General features: G+C 44.3%; 1 protein-coding gene across 1 annotated transcript in view; it reads right to left on the bottom strand.

The window, feature by feature from the left end:
• Positions 1-21,599, bottom strand: part of tbca (tubulin cofactor a) — a 66,662-nt gene extending 45,063 nt beyond the window's left edge. Inside the window, exon 1 of the mRNA XM_067982147.1 lies at positions 21,452-21,599. Within this exon, the coding sequence (XP_067838248.1) occupies positions 21,452-21,504 (53 nt within the window). The 5' untranslated portion in view covers positions 21,505-21,599. The remainder of the gene's footprint in view (positions 1-21,451) is intronic.
• Between the last annotated feature and the right edge of the window lie 651 nt (positions 21,600-22,250).

Raw genomic sequence — 22,250 nt, 5'->3', positions numbered from 1 at the left:
CAGACACAATGGCCAAAATGGCCTCCTTCTATGCAGTATGATTCAATGATACTAAGATTTGCAACGCTCCTATTGAAGAGCATTGAGAAAAATCAAGATTTAATGATTTAGCCATTGCAGTATAAGGGGACTAGAAGTGACTGCCCTCTCCCTTTCAAAACTCCCTCTACCACCCCCCCTCAAAATCCCACCCTCGACCCTTCTGTCCTAGCACACTACCATCCCATCGCCAATCTCCCTTTCCTCTCCAAAATCCTTGAACAGGTTGGTGCCACCCAAATCCATGCTCATCTTTCATACTCCATGTTTGAATCTCTTCAAATCAGGTTTCTGCCCCTGCCACAGCACTGAAACTGCACTAATCAAATTCAAAAATGACATCCTCTGTGACCGTGATGCACTATCCCTCCTCATCCTTCTAGACCTCGCTGCAGCCTTCAACTTGGTTGACCATACCATGCTCCACCAACGCCTGTCCTCAGCTGTCCAGCTGAGCGGGATTGCCTTCGCTTGGTTCTACTCTCAGTTGGCGATTGTAGCCAGACCATCTCCGGCAATGGCTCCTCTTCCTATGTCCGCACCATTACCTCTGGAGTTCCGACAAATACCTATCCTTGTCCATCCCCCCAATCTACATGTTGCCCCTTGGTGACATCATCCGCAGACATGGGATCAGGTTCCACACATACTCTAACGACACCTAGCTTTACCTCTCTAGCACCTGTCTCAAGCTTCTGCTTTGGTGGGATATATACAAATCACCTTGTCAAAGAATTTCATAGATGTATAAAGCAATGACCGATAGCTTACCAAAGTGTTCGAGAGCAGTGTGCCAAAAGTGAATAGCAAGGTTACAAGCAGAACTGGCAAGCTGAAAGCCAGACTGCTGATTGTGGATTAGGTCTGAACTTTTTAAAATGTTAAACTTATCTTAACTCTTGTTTTAAATTTTCCGCCATCCTATAGATGAATGAACCATCACAGCACTCAAGTGCTAATTTTCAAAGCACTTGAATCTCAAAAATGTTGCATGACATACACAGACTGAGAACTTCCCAAATTCAGTACGTGCAAATTAAATCAGAGTATGAAGGCCTCGCAGCAGACAGTTTTAATAACTTTTAAACTTATGCCCATAAACAGCAGGTTTAAAAGCACCACTTGCCATTATTTCAGCACAAACACAAAAAGGATGCATTTAACTATATTTAAAAATAAATCCTTTCCAAAAATATTTCAAGTGTGATTGTTTTATGAAGGTGGTTTGAGTCAGTGTCATTCTATTCCTGCATTATATTATTAGTGCAAAGCGGTTTCAATGCTCTCTTCAGTAGGGAGGTCAATTCACAGCAAGGTACCGTCAGCAGTGTAACTCAGGTCTGTTAGTTGTGCATTGCACTCTTATAGATACCAGAATTGGCACTTTTTACCCATCTACGGGAACTAGTTTGAACAAACAATTAAAGATTGAATTTATTCCAAGCTCCAATAATTTTTTTTTATTCATTCATTGGATGTAGGCGTCACTGCCAAGGCCAGTATTTATTGCTCATCGCTAACTGCCCTCGAGAAGGTGGTGGTGATCCGCCTTCTTGAACCGTTGCAGTCCATGTGATGAAGGTGCTCCCACAGTGCTGTTAGGTAGGGAGTTCCAGGATTTTGACCCAGTGACGATGAAGGAACGGCGATATAGTTCCAAGTCAGGATGGTGTGTGACATGGAGGGAAACATGCAGATGGCGGTATTTCCATGCGCCTGCTGCCCTTGTCCTTCTAGGTGGTAGAGGTCGCAGTTTTGGGAGGTGCTGTCGAAGAAGCCTTGGCGCCGATGGTGGAGGGAGTGAATGTTTAAGGTGGTGGATGTGGTGCCAATCAAGTGGGCTGCTTTGTCCTGAATGGTGTCGAGCTTCTTGAGTGTTTTTGGAGCTGCACTCATCCACGCAAGTGGAGAGCATTCCATCACACTCCTGACTTGTGCCTTATAGATAGTGGAAAAGCTCTGGGGAGTCAGGAGGTGAGTCACTCGCTGCAGAATACCCAGCCTCTGACCTGCTCTTATAGCCACAGTATTTATGTGGCTGGAACATTTAAGTTTCTGGTTAATGGTGATCCTCAGGATGTTGATGGTGGGGGTATTCGGCGATGGTAATGCCATTTAAAGTCAAGGGGAGGACAAAAATTGGAATGAGAAATGGCTATTTAACCCTATCAAATTTACTCATTCCACTCACTTGGATGGGTGCAGCTACAACACTCAAGCAGCTTGACACCATCCGGGACAGCACCCATCAGTACCCATCACTGGACCCAATATCCAAGAACACACATTTTAAAAATCCATGTTCAATCTGCCCAATCCTGGATTCTATGCCTCAATTACCAAAGGAAAAATTCCACAAAATATTTCCTCCCAAAGACAGACAGTTAAACTCCATATTATCTTCCTACACAGTTGTTTAATAATCCACCACTATTCACGACTGGATGTGGCAGGGTTGCAGAGCTTTGACCTGATCAGTTGGTTGTGAGATCGCTTAGCTCTGTCTATAGCATGCTGCTTTCGCTGGTACCTAATTTTCAGGTCGGCCTGGTGCTGCTCCAGGCATGCTATCTTCACTCCTCACTGAGCCAGGGTTGGTCACTTGGGTTTGATGATGATGGAGTGAGGAATATGCCAGGCCATGGGGTTACTATGTAAGAGTAGGAATAGACTGGATGTTTAGGTGGTTCTTATTTTCCCCAGATAGTAGCGAGCTTCTGGAATACATTGCAGAATGATATGGTGGATGCTGAATCTCTGTATACTTCAAGAGGGAGCTGGACCAGTTCTTGACTGGGGCAGAAATCTCATCATATAAGTGTCTTTATAGATAACACTTGGTCCATGAGATCTCCTGGGCAGGTTTCGATCGCTTGAGGGGTCATGTGATCTCCTGGACAGGTTTTGATGGCCTGCGGGGGTTTTCCAGAGTATTTTTTCCCTTATTGGCCCTGCATTTTTTCTCAGGTTTTTTGCCACTCCCAGCAGATTACATGACTGCGGGGAAGGGAAGAAGTGTGTAGTCATGATGGTACAGCCATTATAGTGTGGGGCAGGTTTGATGGACCAGCTGGTCATGTCCTGCCTGTCAATTTTGTATGTTCATATGTTAGATTGAGGTGATATACAGTTCTGCACAGCACCTCATGGGTGCCCAGTTTTGAGCTGCGAGATCAGTCCTTAATCTATCCCACTGAGCACAGTGGCAGTGCCACATGACACTATGGAGGGTGACCTCAGTGTAGGAACATAGGAACAGGAGTAGGCCATTCAGCCCCTCGTGCCTGCTCCGCCATTTGATAAGATCATGGCTGATCTATGATCTAACTCCATATACCTGCCTTTGGCCCATATCCCTTAATACCTTTGGTTGGCAAAAAGCTATCTATCTCACATTTAAATTTAGCAATTGAGCTCCTGAAAGGTCTGGCTCTAATTTTTAGACTGTGCCCCCTACTCCAAGAATCCCCAACCAGCGGAAATAGTTTCTCTCTATCCACCCTATCTGTTCCCCTAAATATCTTATAAACTTCGATCAGATTACCCCTTAGCCTTCTAAACTCCAGAGACGACACCCCCAATTTGTGTAATCTCTCCTCGTAACTTAACCCTTGAAGTCCGGGTATCATTCTAGTAAACCTACGTTGCACTCCCTCCAAGGCCAATATGTCCTTCCGAAGGTGCGGTGCCCAGAACTGCTCACAGTACTCCAGGTGTGGTCTAACCAGGGTTTTGTATAGCTGCAGCATAACTTCTGCCCCCTTGTACTCTAATCCTCTAGATATAAAGGCCAGCATTCCATTAGCCTTATTGATTATTTTCTGCACCTGTTCATGACACTTCAATGATCTATGCACCTGAACCCCTAAGTCCCTTTGGACAGCCACTGTTTTTAACTTTTTACCATTTAGAAAGTACCCTGTTCTATCCTTTTTTGATCCAAAGTGGATGACCTCACATTTGTCTGCATTGAATTCCATTTGCCACAGTTTTGTCCATTCACCTAATCTATCAATATCGCTTTGTAATTTTATGTTTTCATCTACACTGCTTACAATGCCACCAATCTTTGTGTCATCGGCAAACTTAGATATGAGACTTTCTATGCCTTCATCTAAGTCGTTAATAAATAGTGAATAATTGAGACCCCAAGACAGATCTCTGCGGGACTGCACTAGTCACATCCTGCCAATGTGAGTACTTACCCATTATCCCTACTCTCTGTCGCCTTTCGCTCAGCCAAATTCCTAACCAAGTCCATACTTTTCCCTCGATTCCATGGACTTCTATCTTAGTTAACAGTCTCTTATGTGGGACCTTATCAAATGCCTTCTGGAAGTCCATATAAATAACATCCATTGACATTCCCCTGTCCACTACTTTAGTCACCTCTTCAAAAAATTCAATCAGGTTTGTCAGGCATGACCTACCTTTCATAAATCCACGCTGGCTCTCTCTGATTAACTGAAAATTCTCGAGGCGTTCGGTCACCCTATCCTTAATTATAGACTCCAGCATTTTCCCCACAACAGATGTTAGGCTAACTGGTCTTCAATTCCCTGGTTTCCCTCTCTCTCCTTTCTTAAAAAGCAGAGTGACATGTGCAATTTTCCAATCTAGAGGGACAGTTCCTGAATCTAGAGAACTTTGAAAGATTATAGTTAGGGCATCTGCAATGTACTCACAAACTTCCTTTAAAACCCTGGGGTGTAAAGACGGGACATGGTCTCCACGAGGATTGGAGAAAAAAAGAAAACTTATTTCTTGCAGAAACACTAGAAATGGCAAAGGGTTCTTTGTTATTAATCAATATGTTCTCCCCATTGGTATACAATGAAAGGTTCTTTCATAGTCAAGGCTCAGATGTGTAATTATGGTATGCCAACAACATTTAAATATGAGTGTTAAAAGAATGTAACAGATAAACTAAAAGGATTGCACTGTGAATTGTTTTAGGCTTATTCTAATCTACTGATGTCAGTTTGGTTTAATCAAGACTAAACTATCAGCCTAAATTAGCACCACACTGACAGTTTTTTTTGGCGTTGTGTACACTATAGATTCTAAATCCCATGCAGATCAATAAAAACTGGTCCCAACTATACCCAATCAAGGCACAACCAGCGTTGTGTCAATCAAATTTAAAAATTAACTTACAGGCAGTTAATATTTTAAATTTGTTTCCAATTCCCTTAATTCAGTGAATATATGTTATTATGCTCACTCGTGTATTCTGTGATCATTGCACTAACTTGCCTATCTCAACACCCTTTTATAAAAAAAATTTCCATTGGAAAAAAAACAAAGAAAATGCTGCACACATGTGAAATATGAACGTAAATCCAGCCCTCATTGATACTATTAATGAAATCAGCTATATGAGCCATTTTGCTTGTGCTCGGTGACCTACCATAGGAATTACAATATGGCAGCACATCACAACTTGCATGGTCAGTATTTTGTTTTTTTTATTATTCGTTCATGGGATGTGAGTCGCTGACGAGGCCGGCATTTATTGCCCATCCCGAATTGCGTGTGAGAAGGTGGTGGTAAGCCGCCTTCTGGAATCGCTGCAGTCCGTATGGTGAAGATTCTCCCACTGTGCTGTTAGGAAGAAGCCTTGGTGAGTTGCTGCAGTGCATCCAATAACGAAGCAGTCCGAGTCCACATCCAGGCTTGGGCTGATAAGTGGCAAGTAACATTCGTGCCAGACAAGGGCCAGGCAATGACCATCTCCAACAAGAGGGAGTCTAACCACCTCCCCTTGACATTCAACAGCATTACCATTGCCGAATCCCCCACCATCAACATCCTGGGGGTCACCGTTGACCAGAAACTTAACTGGACCAGCCACATAAATACTGTGGCTACAAGAGCAGGTCAGAGGTTGGGTATTCTGCGGTGAATGACTCATCTCCTGACTCCCCAAAGCCTTTCCACCATCTACAAGGCACAAGTCAGGAGTGTGATGGAATACAATCCACTTGCCTGGATGAGTGCAGCTCCAACAACACAAGAAGCTCGACACCATTCAGGACAATGCAGCCCACTTGACTGGCACCCCATCCACCACCCTAAACATTCACTCCCTTCACCACTGGCGCACAGTGGCTGCAGTGTGTACCATCCACAAGATGCACTGCAGCAACTCGCCAAGGTTTCTTCGAAAGCACCTCCCAAACCCGCGACCTCTACCACCTAGAAGGACAAGAGCAGCAAGCACATGGGAACACCACCTGCACGTTCCCATCCAAGTCTCACACCATCCCGACTTGGAAATGTATCGCCGTTCCTTCATCGTCGCTGGGTCAAAATCCTGGAACTCCCTTCCTAACAGCACTGTGGGAGAAGCTTCACCAGACATAAGAACATAAGAAATAGGAGCAGGAGTAGGCCAATCGGCCCCTCGAGCCTGCTCCGCCATTCAATAAGATCATGGCTGATCTGATCCTAACCTCAAATCTAAATTCATGTCCAATTTCCTGCCCGCTCCCCGTAACCCCTAATTCCCTTTACTTCTAGGAAACTGTCTATTTCTGTTTTAAATTTATTTAATGATGTAGCTTCCCCAGCTTCCTGAGGCAGCAAATTCCACAAACCTACTACCCTCTGAGTGAAGAAGTTTCTCCTCATCTCAGTTTTGAAAGAGCAGCCCCTTATTCTAAGATTATGCCCCCTAGTTCTAGTTTCACCCATCCTTGGGAACATCCTTACCGCATCTACCCGATCAAGCCCCTTCACAATCTTATATGTTTCAATAAGATCGCCTCTCATTCTTCTGAACTCCAATGAGTAGAATCCCAATCTAGTCAACCTCTCCTCATATGTCCGCCCCCTCATCCCGACTGCAGATAGACTGCAGCGGTTCAAGGAGGCGGCTCACCACCTTCTCAAGGACAATTATGCTCATACTCTCTCTTTGCCCCTCTTATTTCCTTTTTCGCCTCCCCTCTGAACTTTCTATATTCAGCCTGGTTCTCACTTGTATTATCAACCTGACATCTGTTGTATGCCCCTTTTTTCTGATTCATCTTACTCTCTCTCTCTTTTGTCATCCAGGGAGCTCTGGTTTTAGTTGCCCTACCTTTCTCCCTCGTGGGAACGTACCTAGACTGTATGCAAACCATTTCCTCTTTAAAGGCCGCCCATTGTTCATTTACAGTTTTACCTGCCAATCCTCGATTCCAAATTACCCAGGCCAGATCCGTTCTCATCCCATTGAAATTGGCCCTCCTCCAATTGAGTATTTTTACTCTAGATTGCTCCTTGTCCTTTTCCATAGCTAATTTAAATCTTATGATACTATGATCACTGTTCCCTAAATATTCCCCCATTGATACCAGAACCAGATCCAACAATGCCTCCTTCCTCGTTGGGCCGGAAATGTACTGGTCAAGAACGTTCTCCTGGACACACTTCAAAAATTCCTCCCCCTCTTTGCCCCTTACTATTACTCTTCCGGTCTATATTAGGATAGTTGAAGTCACCCATTATCACTACAGTATGGTTCTTGCACCTCTCTGTGACTTCCCTGCAAATTTGCTCCTCTATATCCTTCCCACTACTTGGTGGCCTATAGACTACTCCCAGTAGTGTAATGGCACCTCCATTGTTTCTTAACTCTAACCAAATAGATTCTGTCCTTGACCTCTCCAGGTCATCCTCTCTCTCCAGCACTGCAATATTCTCCTTAATCAGAACTGCCACCCCCGCTCCTTTCTTTCCTTCCCTATCTTTCCTTAACACCTTGTATCCAGGAATATTTAGTACCCAATCCTGCCCTTTATTGAGCCAGGTCTCCGTTATCGCCACAACATCATAGTCCCATGTGGCTATTTGCACCTGCAGCTCACCAACCTTGTTTACTATGCTTTGTGCATTTACATACATGCACTGTAAACCTCTCTCAAACCTTCTTGTATTCTCTCGTAGTCTGATCCCGTCTAATACTGTTCTATTTCTTACTCTAGTGCTATCTGTCCCTCCCAATCCTTTGTGTACCTTGTTTCTCCTTTCCAATGCTACATCCTGGTGCCCAACCCCCTGTCAAATTAGTTTAAACCCTCCCCCACAGAACTAGCGAACCTCCCCGCAAGGACATTGTCCCAGCTCTTTTGAGGTGTAACCCGTCCGGCCTGAAAAGGTCCCACCTCCCCCAGAACTGGTCCCAATGCACCAGGAATCTAAAGCCCTCCCTCCTGCATCATCTCTCCAGCCACACATTTATCTGCCCTATCCTCCTATTTCTATACTCACTAGCACGTGGCACCGGGAGTAATCTGGAGATACTACCTTTGAGGTCCTGTTTATTAATCTCTTTCCTAACTCCATAAACTCTTCCTGCAGGACCGCATCCCTCTTTCTACCTATGTCTTTGGTACCAATATGGACCACAACCTCTGGCTGTTCACCCTCCCCCCAAGAATGTTCTGCAGCCGCACAGTGACATCCTTGACCCTGGCACCAGGGAGGCAACGTGCCATCCTGGAATCATGTCTGCAGCCACAGAAATTACTACCTGTTCCCCTAATTATTGAATCCCCTATCACTATTGCTCGCCTAACCTTTCTCCTCCCCCACCCTGTACAGCTGAGCCTCCCATGGTGCTGTGGACTGGGGTCTGGCTGCACTCCTCAGAGGAACTCTCTCCCTCACTAGTATTCAAAATTGAATACCGGTTAGAGAGAGTGAGATGCCCTCAGGGGATTCCTGCACGAACTGCCTGGTCCTCCTTGTCTGTCTGGCAATCACCCAGTCCCTCTCTGCCTGCACTCTCTTAAGCTGGGGGTGACCACCTCCAGAAACGTGCTATCCACGTAGCTCCCAGCCTCGCAGATGCACTGTCGTGATGCCAGCTGTTGCTCAAACACCTCTATTGTTTCTCAACTCTAACCAAATAGATTCTGTCCTTGACCCCTCCAGAACATCCTCTCTCTCCAGCACTGCACCCATGGTGGTTGTCCAGGATATGGGAAACATCCTGGAGTTCCCACATGGCACAGGATGTGCATTCGACGGCCATGCTTCTATTTATTATATTAACTAAACTTAATAAAAATAAATTTAAAAAGACTTTAAAAAAACTCACCAGCTACTCACCAATCAGCTCCCTCCCTTGTGCTGATGTCACTTTAGGTGTTTTTTCACCTCTCTCGCTCCTCCTTTTATCACCGATCCCATACTCCGCTCTCGGTCTCCTCTCTCGCTCCTCCTTTTATCACCGATCCCATACTCCGCTCTCGGTCTCCTCTCTCGCTCCTCCTTTTATCACCGATCCCATACTCCGCTCTCGGTCTCCTCTCTCGCTCCTCCTTTTATCACCGATCCCATACTCCGCTCTCGGTCTCCTCTCTCGCTCCTCCTTTTATCACCGATCCCATACTCCGCTCTCGGTCTCCTCTCTCGCTCCTCCTTTTATCACCGATCCCATACTCGCTCTCGGTCTCCTCTCTCGCTCCTCCTTTTATCGCCGATCCCATACTCCGCTCTCGGTCTCCTCTCTCGCTTCTCCTTTTATCACCGATCCCATACTCCGCTCTCGGTCTCCTCTCTCGATCTTCCTTTTATCGTCAATCCCGCGATAACGTGGCTTAATACAAACTAGTTGATCATGGATGGAAAGGAATTTGTCTATCTTTCTGTTAACTATCTGCATGTCTCCCATTCTTTTTGTCTGTCTTTGTATTCATCTTCAACTCTTTCCATCAACCTTTTTCCCTGTACGGCTCTCACACACACTTATGCTCTCACCTCTATCTCTGTTTCTCACTTTCCCCAAGTCTATTCTTCCCTGTTTCTCTCTTCCGTACGTCTCCCACTCTCTGTATGCATCTCAGAGTTCCTTTCTCTTTGAATGTCTTCTCTCTCCCATGTCTCCCACAGACTTTCTTTTAATGTCCGACTTTCTCCTGTGTGTCCAACTCTTCCATTTTCCTTTCACCGCCCACAAAGACCTGGAAGCAAAAAAGAGGCTCAGACCCTTTGGTAGCTGCAGAAATTATTCCATAGCTCACTGGGTATAAAACCACAATTGTCCTCCTTGATATCAGTGTAATTGTTAGAAGGCTCCTGCAAACACAAACATTTCAGTCTAAATATAAGTTAGGAGAACACTTCGATCACCAAATACACCTCAAACACCAGCTCGATGGCCTATTATTTCACTTTTTCTTGTAAAATTGGGAGATGAGTTTGAGAGAGAATGAAGGACAGCTGGTGTCTATTTCAATCCTGGTCTTGGTCCCAATACATCCTTTACTGAACCACTGGAAGTAAACTCTTCTCTCTGAGTTTAAAAGGCAATATGCATGGGTAATAGAAACTAAGGAGGCAGGGTGTGGGAGTATAGCAGTAATAAGAAACAATGACTTTACATTTCAAAGTCATTTTAAACTCTAAGAGTTCTTCCTACAATTTCACATATACAATTTTTTTTTTTAAAAAGCTGAAAATGTTAGACCTATATACTTATACCACAATGCAAAAAACTGCAACAAGTCACAAGTGTGCCTCAAGTACAACCATACCGAGCATTTTTTAGATGTCCGTTCTATCCAATACTGCAAACAAATTGGCACAATATGGTGCTCTCTGCATTGATCAAAAGTGCCAGTTTTTCTGCCACTATGGGTTACCTGCTCAACTGTTACAATTTAATGAGGTTAATAATAAACTAGTAATATTAACATAACAAACCTATTGTTTTAGATAGAATTAAGAACCCAAAAATAGATAGTGCAGCCAGGCACGATGATATCCACCTAAGGGTCCTCAGGGAGATGGGATATGTGCTGAGAGAGCCCCTTGCCCGTATTTTTAATAACGGGCTGCACTCTGGGACGGTTCCTGTAGACAGTAATAGGAAAGATGCTTGAAAGAATAATTAGGGATGTAATATACAATTACTTGGACAGAGAGAGAGACATACTGGGGACACCCAACATGGTTTCAAAAAAAGCTCATGTCTATTTTTTGGAAGAAGTCACCAAGATGGTGGAAGCCAAGTAGACATTGTCGACTTAAACTTCCAAAAAACTTTCGACAAGGTACCACACAAGAGGCTTCTCTACAAAATCTAAGCCTCCGACATTAGTGGTTAAATACTGACCTGGATTGAAAACTGGCTGGAAGGACGTAGGCAGAAAGTGGATAAGGATCTGTTTGGAGACAGGTCACAGTGGTGTCCCACAGGGATCGGTGTTAGGACCGTTGCTCTTTACTATTTTTATTAATGGTGTAGGTGTTGGGGGTATGATCTGCAAACTTGCAGATGATACTAAGATCTGTGCGAGTGTCAGGACTGCATATGATGCTCGACTGCTTCAGGCGGATCTTGATGTGTTGGGGGATTGGGCTCATGATTGGCAAATGATGTTTAATTTGGAGAAATGCAGTGTTATGTATGCAGGAAGGACAAATGCTCAACATACATGCATACATACCCTACAGGGAAAAGCATTAAAGCAGGTGCAGAACGAAAGAGATCTGGGCGTTCTAGTGCAAAGGTCTCTAAAGGTTCATGAGCAATGCCGTGAAACGATAGCTAGAACAAATAGGGTTTTGGGGTGCATTTTTAGGACAATTGACTATAAGACAAAGCATACTATTTTGTCCTTGTACAAGACCTTGGTCTAGCCTCATTTGTAATACTGTGTCCAGTTTTAGTCTCCTCATATGGTGGGTGATGTTGAGGCTTTGAAAAGGGTGCAGAGAAGGGCCAATAGACTAATTCCCAGCTAAAAGCACCTTAGTTATCAAGATAGGCTTAAAGAGCTGGGACTCAACACTTTAGAGAAGTGTAGATTTAGGGGTGATCTGATTGAGGTTTAGAAGATGAACAGTTTGTTCTAATTAAATACGTTAGGGAGGACCAGGGGTTACAATTTTAAATTGTACAAGATCAGATCTAGATTAGACGTTAAGAGGTGGTTCTTTTCCCAAAGAATAGTGGACTTCTGGAACAGGCTGCCAGCTCGTGCGGTGGACGCCAATTCGCTGAATTCCTTCAAGTGAGAGCTGGACCTGTTTCTGGCTAGGGCAGAGATCACCTCTTACAAAGGGTGTGTAATATAATGCATGGTCAGTGCCACAGTGATCGCCTAAGGGGTCCGCAGAGGAACTTACCAGATTTTTTTCCCCCCAAATTGGCCTGGGTTTTAATTTTTTTTTGCCTCTCCCAGGAGGTCACGTGGGATGGGGAGTATATATAGTGATATACAAGGTATCACGATTGCTTGGGACAGGATGGGTGGACCAGAGAGTCTTCTCCTGTCCGTATCTAGCAATCTGGCTGTTAATATGTGTGAGCTTCCACAAAGATGGAGATCTTAAAGGAAAAAGTATTTTTGCATGGTTAACAGTTATCCACAGTGAATGTTCTGGATGTATTACTATTTTGTTTAGGGCTTAACATTACAGATGCATGCTCAGATCAAATGATACCAGATAATTCTTAATTTACCAAAAAAAAGTCACAAACAAGCACAAATTATTTAGCCTTCACAAGACTGATAGTTCTTTTAATTTTTAAATTTGGAATGCCAATAGTTCCTACTCATGCTTCCTAATTATGTACGGCACTGTTACACTGCAGGTATATTGAGACTACAACCTGCTTATAGTAATACAGAATGGCAGTGCTGAGATACACCACTGGTTCTGCATTGCTTTCTGGTCAAATCAGTGAAGCTCCGCGCATACTTACTGGCATCCAAATACTGATTACAACTAAAAGGTTTAAAAATTAAGTTTAAAAAGTTCAACATATCACCTGCAAACTTGTTATAGTTTGTTTCGTACTGCAGTTGTGAAGCGGAGCCAGGTGTGAGACCAGTTTGCGAAAACATGATGCACAGTCAGCAAAGCAATTTCATTCCCAAGTTATACTACAGATCTTGAGTTGACATAATGGGGGGAGGGGGGGAATTCAGAGAATATCACCAGTGCATTGGTAAAAACTAGCAACATTATGGGATAAAAAGGGTAAGTGTGAAAAGAAAGGAGAAATGTAAATAAAAACAAACTGCATAAAATACAAAAAAGGAAAGCAACATATAACGGAATAAAAATGCAATCCATGGATCTCCTTATTTGGAAACCCTATATCTGACTGGCATGTTTGGACATTTTAAGAATAAATTTCCCTACAAAATTAATCTTTATAGCACAATGAGTAAACACAGAGCACCTTCATATTTTCAAAATGGCAACCTGCATTAATATACCTTTAATGTAGTGAATATCACAAGACACTTCACAGAGTAGGACATAACCAACTGTAGAATCAGTTTGAAGACACTTTACTTCTTGCAAGTTATTGGTCATTCATAGCACTACAAAAAATTCTTGATTTGCTTAATGTTCCAGGATCTTACTTTTGAAAAAAAAATACATTTCTCAGCTAAAAATTAATCTTAAACAAAAGAAAAGACTTGCATTAATATAGTGCCTTTCACAATCTCAGGATGCCCCAAAGCACTTTACAGCCAATTAAGTACTTTCTTTGAAGCGTAGTTACTGTTGTAATGTAGGAAACGCAGCAGCCAAGTTGCACACAGCAAGCTCCCACAAACTGCAATGTGATAATGGTTGAGGGATAAATATTTGCCAGGATACCAGGAGAACTCCCTTGCTTTTCTTCAGAATAGCGCCATGGGATCTTGTACGTCCATCCGAGAGGACAGACGAGGCCTCGGTTTAACTTTTCATCTGAAAGACGGCACCCTCCAACAGTGCAGCACTCCCTTAGTACTTCACTGCAGTGTCAGCCTAGATTTTGTGTTCAAGTCCAAGTCGGTTCACACTTCCAAGGTTCTCCTGGACAGCTGTATACTGTGTGGCTTTCTATGGATGGCTTGCAATCTCTCTCCAACACAAAGTTAATGTAGTACGTTTGACTCACTTGCCTGGTTAAGGTTTGTGAAGATGTGGAGATGCCAGTGATGGACTGGGGTTGACAATTGTAAACAATTTTACAACACCAAGTTATAGTCCAACAAATTTATTTTAAATTCCACAAGCTTTCGGAGGCTTCCTCCTTCCTCAGGTGAACGGTGTGGAAATGAAATTTTCGAATCCTTCGCATTTGAAAATCACAGAACAATGCCTGGTGATTACTGCCCGTTGCCAAGGCAATCACAGTGAGCAGACAGAAAGGTGTCACCTAAAAGGCCACCGAATATACAAACCCCCCAAAAAAAGGGAGAGAGAAGGAAGACAGTCAATGACCCGTTATATTAAAAAGAGATAACATTTGTTCGCTGGTGGGGTTACGTGTAGTGTGACATGAACCCAAGATCCCGGTTGAGGCCGTCCTCATGGGTGCGGAACTTGGCTATCAATTTCTGCTCGACGATTTTGCGTTGTCGTGTGTCTCGAAGGCCACCTTGGAGTATGCTTACCCGAAGGTCGGTGGCTGAATGTCCATGACTGCTGAAGTGTTCCCCGACAGGGAGAGAACCCTCCTGTTTGGCGATTGTTGCGCGGTGTCCGTTCATCCGTTGTCGCAGCGTCTGCATGGTCTCGCCAAATGTACCATGCTCTGGGGCATCCTTTCCTGCAACGTATGAGGTAGACAACGTTGGCCGAGTCACAGGAGTATGAACCGTGCACCTGGTGGGTGGTGTCCTCTCGTGTGATGGTGGTATCTGTGTCGATGATCTGGCATGTCTTGCAGAGGTTGCCGTGGCAGGGTTGTGTGGTGTCGTGGACGCTGTTCTCCTGAAAGCTGGGTAATTTGCTGCGAACGATGGTTTGTTTGAGGTTGGGTGGCTGTTTAAAGGCGAGTAGTGGAGGTGTGGGGATGGCCATAGCGAGGTGTTCGTCATCATTGATGACATGTTGAAGGCTGCGGAGAACATGGCGTAGTTTCTCCGCTCCGGGGAAGTACTGGACGACGAAGGGTACTCTGTTGGTTGCGTCCCGTGTTAGTCTCCTGAGGAGGTCTATGCGATTTTTTGCTGTGGCCCGTCGGAACTGTCGATCGATGAGTCGAGCATCATATCCCGTTCTTACTAGGGCGTCTTTCAGCGTCTGTAGGTGTCCATCGCGTTCCTCCTCGTCTGAGCAGATCCTGTGTATTCGCAGGGCCTGTCCATAGGGGATGGCCTCTTTGACGTGGTTAGGGTGGAAGCTGGAAAAGTGGAGCATCGTGAGGTTGTCCGTGGGCTTGCGGTAGAGTGAGGTGCTGAGGTGCCCGTCTTTGATGGAGATTCGTGTGTCCAAGAAAGAAACTGATTCTGAGGAGTAGTCCATGGTGAGCTTGATGGTGGGATGGAACTTGTTGATGTTATCGTGTAGTCTCTTTAGTGATTCCTCACCGTGGGTCCATAGAAAGAAAATGTCGTCGATGTATCTGGTGTATAGTGTTGGTTGGAGGTCCTGTGCAGTGAAGAAGTCCTGCTCGAACTTGTGCATGAAAATGTTGGCGTATTGGGGTGCGAATTTCCCCATGGCTGTTCCGTGTGTTTGGGTAAAGAACTGGTTATTGAAGGTGAAGACATTGTGATCCAGGATGAAGCGGATGAGTTGTAGGATGGCGTCTGGAGATTGGCTGTTGTTGGTGTTGAGTATTGACGCTGTCGCAGCGATGCCGTCATCGTGGGGGATACTGGTGTAGAGTGCCAAGACGTCCATCGTGGTGAGAAGTGTTCCTGGTTCAACAGATCCGTGGGTACTGAGTTTTTGTAGAAAGTCTGTAGTGTCGCGACAGAAGCTGGGGGTTCCCTGCACGATGGGTTTCAGGATGCCCTCGATGTATCCAGAGAGGTTCTCACACAGGGTTCCGTTGCCTGATACGATAGGACGTCCGGGTGTGTTGGCTTTGTGTATCTTTGGGAGGCAGTAGAAGTCTCCCACGCGGGGAGTACGTGGGATGAGAGTGCGTAGGATGTTTTGAAGGTCTGGATCGAAGGTCTTGATCAGTTTGTTGAGCTGATGGGTGTGTTCTTTGGTCGGGTCTGTGGGTAACCGTCTGTAGTGTTCCTGGTTGTCCAGTTGTCGGTATGCTTCTTTGCAATAGTCCGTTCTGTTCTGTATGACAATGGCTCCTCCTTTGTCCGCTGGTTTGATGACGATGTTGCGGTTGGTCTTGAGAGCTTTGACGGCGTTGCGTTGTGCTCGGGTGACATTCTGGACTGTCTTCCGAGTGCGGCTGATGAATCTGGCATAGACGCATTTCCTGACAGCTTGAGCATACATGTCAAGCGGAGGGCAGCGACCCTCTGGAGGAGTCCAGTGTGACTCTTTCCTCTTCGGTTGCTGTACCGCGGATCCCTCTGTCTGCTGTTCCGGATTGTTGATTGTTTCATTGGGTTCACTGCTGAAATCTTGGGGTTTGTGGTAGAATTCCCGGAGCCTCATTCTCCTGATGAATTCCTCTGTTTGTGAAATCATTGCTCCTATACAATGCCACCAGCGTCAACCCTATCCTTCATTGTTTAGCTTTGTTTTCCGGAATGGTACCTAGAAACTGCACAAGGTACTAGTCCATTAACATTTAATTCATTACCTGACATTGTATCATGCTGCAATGACATCAACTCCTATCTCTTTCTCACCCATCCAAAATAGACATTCTAGTCACACTAGGGCCACTGAAACATCATGAATGTGGGCACTTCTGCACTCCAGAAGCAGATCAACATGCACCAGTATCAACTGCACCCTGTATCACTTAAGAATTCTATTAGCTGTACACCCACAGCGATCAGGTGCAAGTACTGTATCATATTCGGCAAGCTCAATATCACCATACAGCTCCTGGCAAACTCACAGCATTAACTGATTACTCGGCTGTGCAGTCCAACTCTGTTTCTCACTCTATAATACTCCGTGATTTGGTGTAGTGTACACCTCTACCTAATGGAGAGTTGGCCGATTACCCAATTCAGTGACTCACCCATTGGGCAACTGGTGCAGGACATTTGCTTTTCCACTTACTCAGATACCCAATGCTTGAAAGAATAAAACGCTCAGCTCAATCTACTAAGACACTGTTCAATCAACCACACCTTTAAATTGTCTAGATAAATTTCCAGAAAATATATTTTTTTTTAAATCAACTCATGTACTCCACTAAAAGTCATGACATTCTCTTGAATTAACCACAATTCCTACACATCTTTCATTTCTATCAGTTCTCAAACTATAGTTTTCTGTAACATTTTAAATTTACATCCATACTCTTTTGGCATGAGATCAAAAGCAGTGAAAAACACACATTTCACGACATCATAATCTGCACTATACACTTGATTAACTCAAGAAAATGAAGTAGTTGCCTTCCCACTAAGAGACAGTACCAACTTTTCTGCCCAATAATGATAGTTTTCTAATAATTTAAATGCCCTGAAGAATCAGTCCATGTTGTGCCCTTCCTTAAAATTTGGACCAAGATTTAGATTTAATAGTTATTTTGTACAAAATAATGGGCTAAGTCAATTGCACCACTGCTCACTGATCTCAGTCATTGGGCCTCGCCACGAATTTGAAGGCATGCAGATAGTTTCTCCTTTTGCATTTGCAACATTTTTAATTTCCTTAGAATTACCCCTGTATGAAACACCCTTTTCTTCTCATACTTGCTGGCTCATTTTCAGTTTCCCACCTCTGCTGCTCATCCCATGCTGGCACTGTTTTTCTTTGGCCTCATGCCTTACAACTCTTCCTCATAGCTGCTTTGATCCTTTTCCTCCTTTATTACCAATCTACACATTTCAGCTTTATGTTGACATTGCCCTTCCTCTATTGCTAGACAAGCCAATTCTACCTCTCATAAAAGAGAGTCGTGCTCCTAATTGCCGTTTCCTTCTGATAATTTTAAATAGCTGCCGTCAAATATTGCATTCCAGGCATTGTTCTTTCATAAGAACATAAGAAATAGGAGCAGGAGTAGGCCAATCGGCCCCTCGAGCCTGCTCCGCCATTCAATAAGATCATGGCTGATCTGATCCCAACCACAAATCTAAAGAACACAAGTAGGTGCAGGACCCGGCCACTCAGCCCCTGGGCCCTCTCCGCCACCCACAGGGCATTGACCGATCCGAACTCGGCTTCATGTCCAATTTCCTGCCCGCTCCCCATAACCCCTAATTCCCTTTACTTCTAGAAAAGTGTCTATTTCTGTTTTAAATTTATTTAATGATGTAGCTTCCACAGCTTCCTGGGGCAGCAAATTCCACAGACCTACTACCCTCTGAGTGAAGAAGTTTCTCCTCATCTCAGTTTTGAAAGAGCAGCCCCTTATTCTAAGATTATGCCCCCTAGTTCTAGTTTCACCCATCTTTGGGAACATCCTTACCGCATCCACCCGATCAAGCCCCTTCACAATCTTATATGTTTCAATAAGATCGCCTCTCATTCTTCTGAACTCCAATGAGTAGAGTCCCAATCTACTCAACCTCTCCTCATATGTCCGCCCCTCATCCCCGGGATTAACCGAGTGAACCTTCTTTGTACTGCCTCGAGAGCAAGTATGTCTTTTCTTAAGTATGGAGACCAAAACTGTATGTAGTATTCCAGGTGCGGTCTCACCAATACCTTCTATAACTGCATCAATACCTCCCTGTTTTTATATTCTATCCCCCTAGCAATAAAAGCCAACATTCCGTTGGCTTTCTTGATCACCTGCTGCACCTGCATACCAACTTTTTGATTTTCTTGCACTAGGACCCCCAGATCCCTTTGTACTGCAGTACTTTCCAGTCTCTCGCCATTAAGAAAATAACTTGCTCTCTGATTTTTCCTGCCAAAGTGCATAACCTCACATTTTCCAATATTATATTGCATCTGCCAAATCTCCACCCACTCACCCAGCCTGTCTATATCCCCTTGCAGGTTTTTATGTCCTCCTCACTCTCTACTTTCCCTCCCATCTTTGTATCATCTGCAAATTTTGATATGTTGCACTCGGTCCCCTCCTCCAAATCGTTAATATAGATTGTAAAGAGTTGGGGACCCAGCACCGACCCCTGTGGAACACCACTGGTTACTGGTTGCCAATCCGAGAATGAACCATTTATCCCAACTCTCTGCCTCCTGTTCGATAACCAATCCTCCACCCATGCCAGAATATTACCCCCAATCCTGTGATTTTTTATCTTAAGTAATAATCTTTTATGTGGCACCTTGTCGAATGCCTTCTGGAAGTCGAAATACACTACGTCCACTGGTTCCCCTTTATCCACCCTGTACGTTATATCCTCAAAGAACTCAAGCAAATTTGTCAGACATGACGTCCCCTTCATAAAGCCATGCTGACTTTGTCCTATTAAATTATGTTTATCCAAATGTTCCGCTACTGTCTCCTTAATAATAGACTCCAAAATTTTACCCACCACAGATGTTAGGCTAACTGGCCTATAATTTCCAGCCTTCTGCCTACTACCCTTTTTAAATAACGGTGTTACATTAGCAGTTTTCCAATCTGCCAGGACCTCTCCTGAGTCCAGGGAATTTTGGAAAACTATCACCAAAGCATCCACAATCCCTACTGCCACTTCCCTCAAGACCCTAGGATGTAAGCCATCAGGTCCAGGGGATTTATCCGCTTTGAGTCCCATTATTTTACTGAGCACCATCTCCTGAGTGATTTTAATCGTATTTAGCTCCTCCCCCCGTAGAGCCCCCTGTTTGTCCAGTGTTGGGATATTCTTAGTGTCCTCTACCGTAAAGACTGAAACAAAATATTTGTTCAGCATTTTTGCCATCTCCATGTTTCCCACCATTAATTTCCCGGTCTCATCCTCTAAGGGACCTACGTTTGCCTTAGCCACCCTTTTTCTTTTTATATAACTATAGAAACTCTTGCTATCTGTTTTCATATTTTTTGCTAATTTCTTTTCATAATCTAACTTCCCTTTCTTAATCAATCCTTTAGTTACTTTTTGCTGTCTTTTGAAGACTTCCCAATCTTCTATCCTCCCACTAAGTTTGGCTGCCTTATATGTCCTTGTTTTTAGTCGGATACTATCCTTGATTTCTTTACTTAGCCACGGATGACTGTCATTTCTTTTACACCCTTTTTTCCGCAGTGGAATATATTTATTTTGAAAGTTGTAAAATAACTCCCTAAATGAACACCACTGCTCATGTACCGTCTTACCCTTTAATCTATTTTCCCAGTCCACTTTAATCAATTCCACTCTCATACCATCATAGTCTCCTTTATTCAAGCTCAGTACGCTTGTTTGAGAATCAACCTTCTCACCCTCTAATTGGATATGGAATTCAACCATGTTGTGGTCGCTCGTTCCAAGGGGATCCTTAACTAGGACATTATTAATTAATCCTGACTCATTACACAGGACCAGGTCCAAGGTTGCCTTTCAACACCTTTGCCTGTGTTTGGGCAAGGCAATAGATTCCAGAAGCATGCTAAGTCTCCTACAAGCCAAAACACACATCCCTGAGCAGTATCGGCAAATCAGCAGAGTTTAAGTCTGAGACCGTCATGCTGAAGCTGTATAGTACTTTGATCAGGCTCCAGCTTGAATATCACAATCAGTTCTGGCAACAATAAAAAGAAAACATTCAAGCCCTAAAAGCAGTACAGAAGTCTGAACTCTAGTGCAGAGGACAGAGTTAAAAGGAAAGGTTAGACTCTCATCTTCAAATTAGATAAATAAGAGGGAATCTGAGATGCACATAAAAAATTAAGTGCAGCAGAAAAGATTAATCCTGAGCACTATTTCAAGATATACCACAAATGCAGTAAAAGGGGCCAAAGATACAAACTAATAAAAGACTAACTGAGGACTGATGTAAGGAAGAACTTCTATACACAAAGCGAATACACCTGGAATGGCCTTCCAGATGGCGTAGTGGAGGCAAAAGCCCTGGAGTCATTAAAGAGACCATTTGTTGCTGTGATAAAGGCATCATCCATGTCCATGGAAAGACGAGCTAGCTCAACCCAACGGACTCCCTCGTCTGTATTTATCTTGGGTTTCAATTTTAGAATCTAGTTATGTTTCAGAAGCCTGCCATGAACTCTCCTTTGTGACAGGACTCTGCGGCTGAAATTGAAAGATGACAATGATAGAATGCTGCTGGCCACTGTCTTTGGTGTGAACACCATTAACACCCAAACCAACTTTTTCATGCATTATTTGTACCAATAACAGTGTCAGCGAAATATGCTCAATCCTTTGTATTTAATTTAACATTCAAAACACCGACGACTATTTACAGCAAATTCCATCAAACCAAGTCTGGCCTAACACCGCACCTTTAAAACACCAAGTCCACCAACAAAATATCGCACCAAACAAATAGCGGCTGATATGATTCAGCAACTTTAGATCAGCGCCTCGGCCTCAAGTTGCAACAGCCCAGGCCGCTCGGGTTGTTACTCAAGCCGGACACACGACCAGAACCAGCGAACTCCTTTCCGCTGAGTTACATTTCCACTTACCGCTTCACCACACCGGTTTTGATTTTAATCTGCCGAGTTCTGGGATCCGCCATGCTTGTGTTTCTCTCAGAAACCGCTGCAAAATGTGACCGGAAATCCCGCGCCTCACATTCAACTGTCGCCACCCAGTAACCGGGGAGAGAAGACCGCACATGCGCACACGGCGCATTCCACAACCTCCAGTGTGGGTATCAATAGTCCGCAACCTCCAGTGTATGGATCAATAGTCCGCAACCTCCAGTGTAAGGATCAATAGTCCGCAACCTCCAGTGTATGGATCAATAGTCCGCAACCTCCAGTGTGGGTACCAATAGTCCACAACCTCCAGTGTAAGGATCAATAGTCCGCAACCTCCAGTGTATGGATCAATAGTCCGCAACCTCCAGTGTGGGACCAATAGTCCACAACCTCCAGTGTGGGTACCAATAGTCCACAACCTCCAGTGTGGGTATCAATAGTCCGCAACCTCCAGTGTGGGTACCAATAGTCCGCAACCTCCAGTGTGGGTACCAATAGTCCGCAACCTCCAGTGTGGGTACCAATAGTCCACAACCTCCAGTGTAGATACCAATAGTCCACAACCTCCAGTGTATGGATCAATAGTCCACAACCTCCAGTATAGGTACCAATAGTCCACAACCTCCAGTGTATGGATCAATAGTCCACAACCTCCAGTATAGGTACCAATAGTCCACAACCTCCAGTGTGGGTATCAATAGTCCACAACCTCCAGTGTAGGGATCAATAGTCCACAACCTCCAGTGTAGGGATCAATAGTCCACAACCTCCAGTGTAAGAA

Source organism: Heptranchias perlo, chromosome 4 (assembly GCF_035084215.1).
Source record: "Heptranchias perlo isolate sHepPer1 chromosome 4, sHepPer1.hap1, whole genome shotgun sequence".
Lineage (NCBI taxonomy): Eukaryota > Metazoa > Chordata > Chondrichthyes > Hexanchiformes > Hexanchidae > Heptranchias > Heptranchias perlo.
Note: the sequence above shows the minus strand (reverse complement) of the source record. Positions and strands in the feature narration are given on the sequence as shown.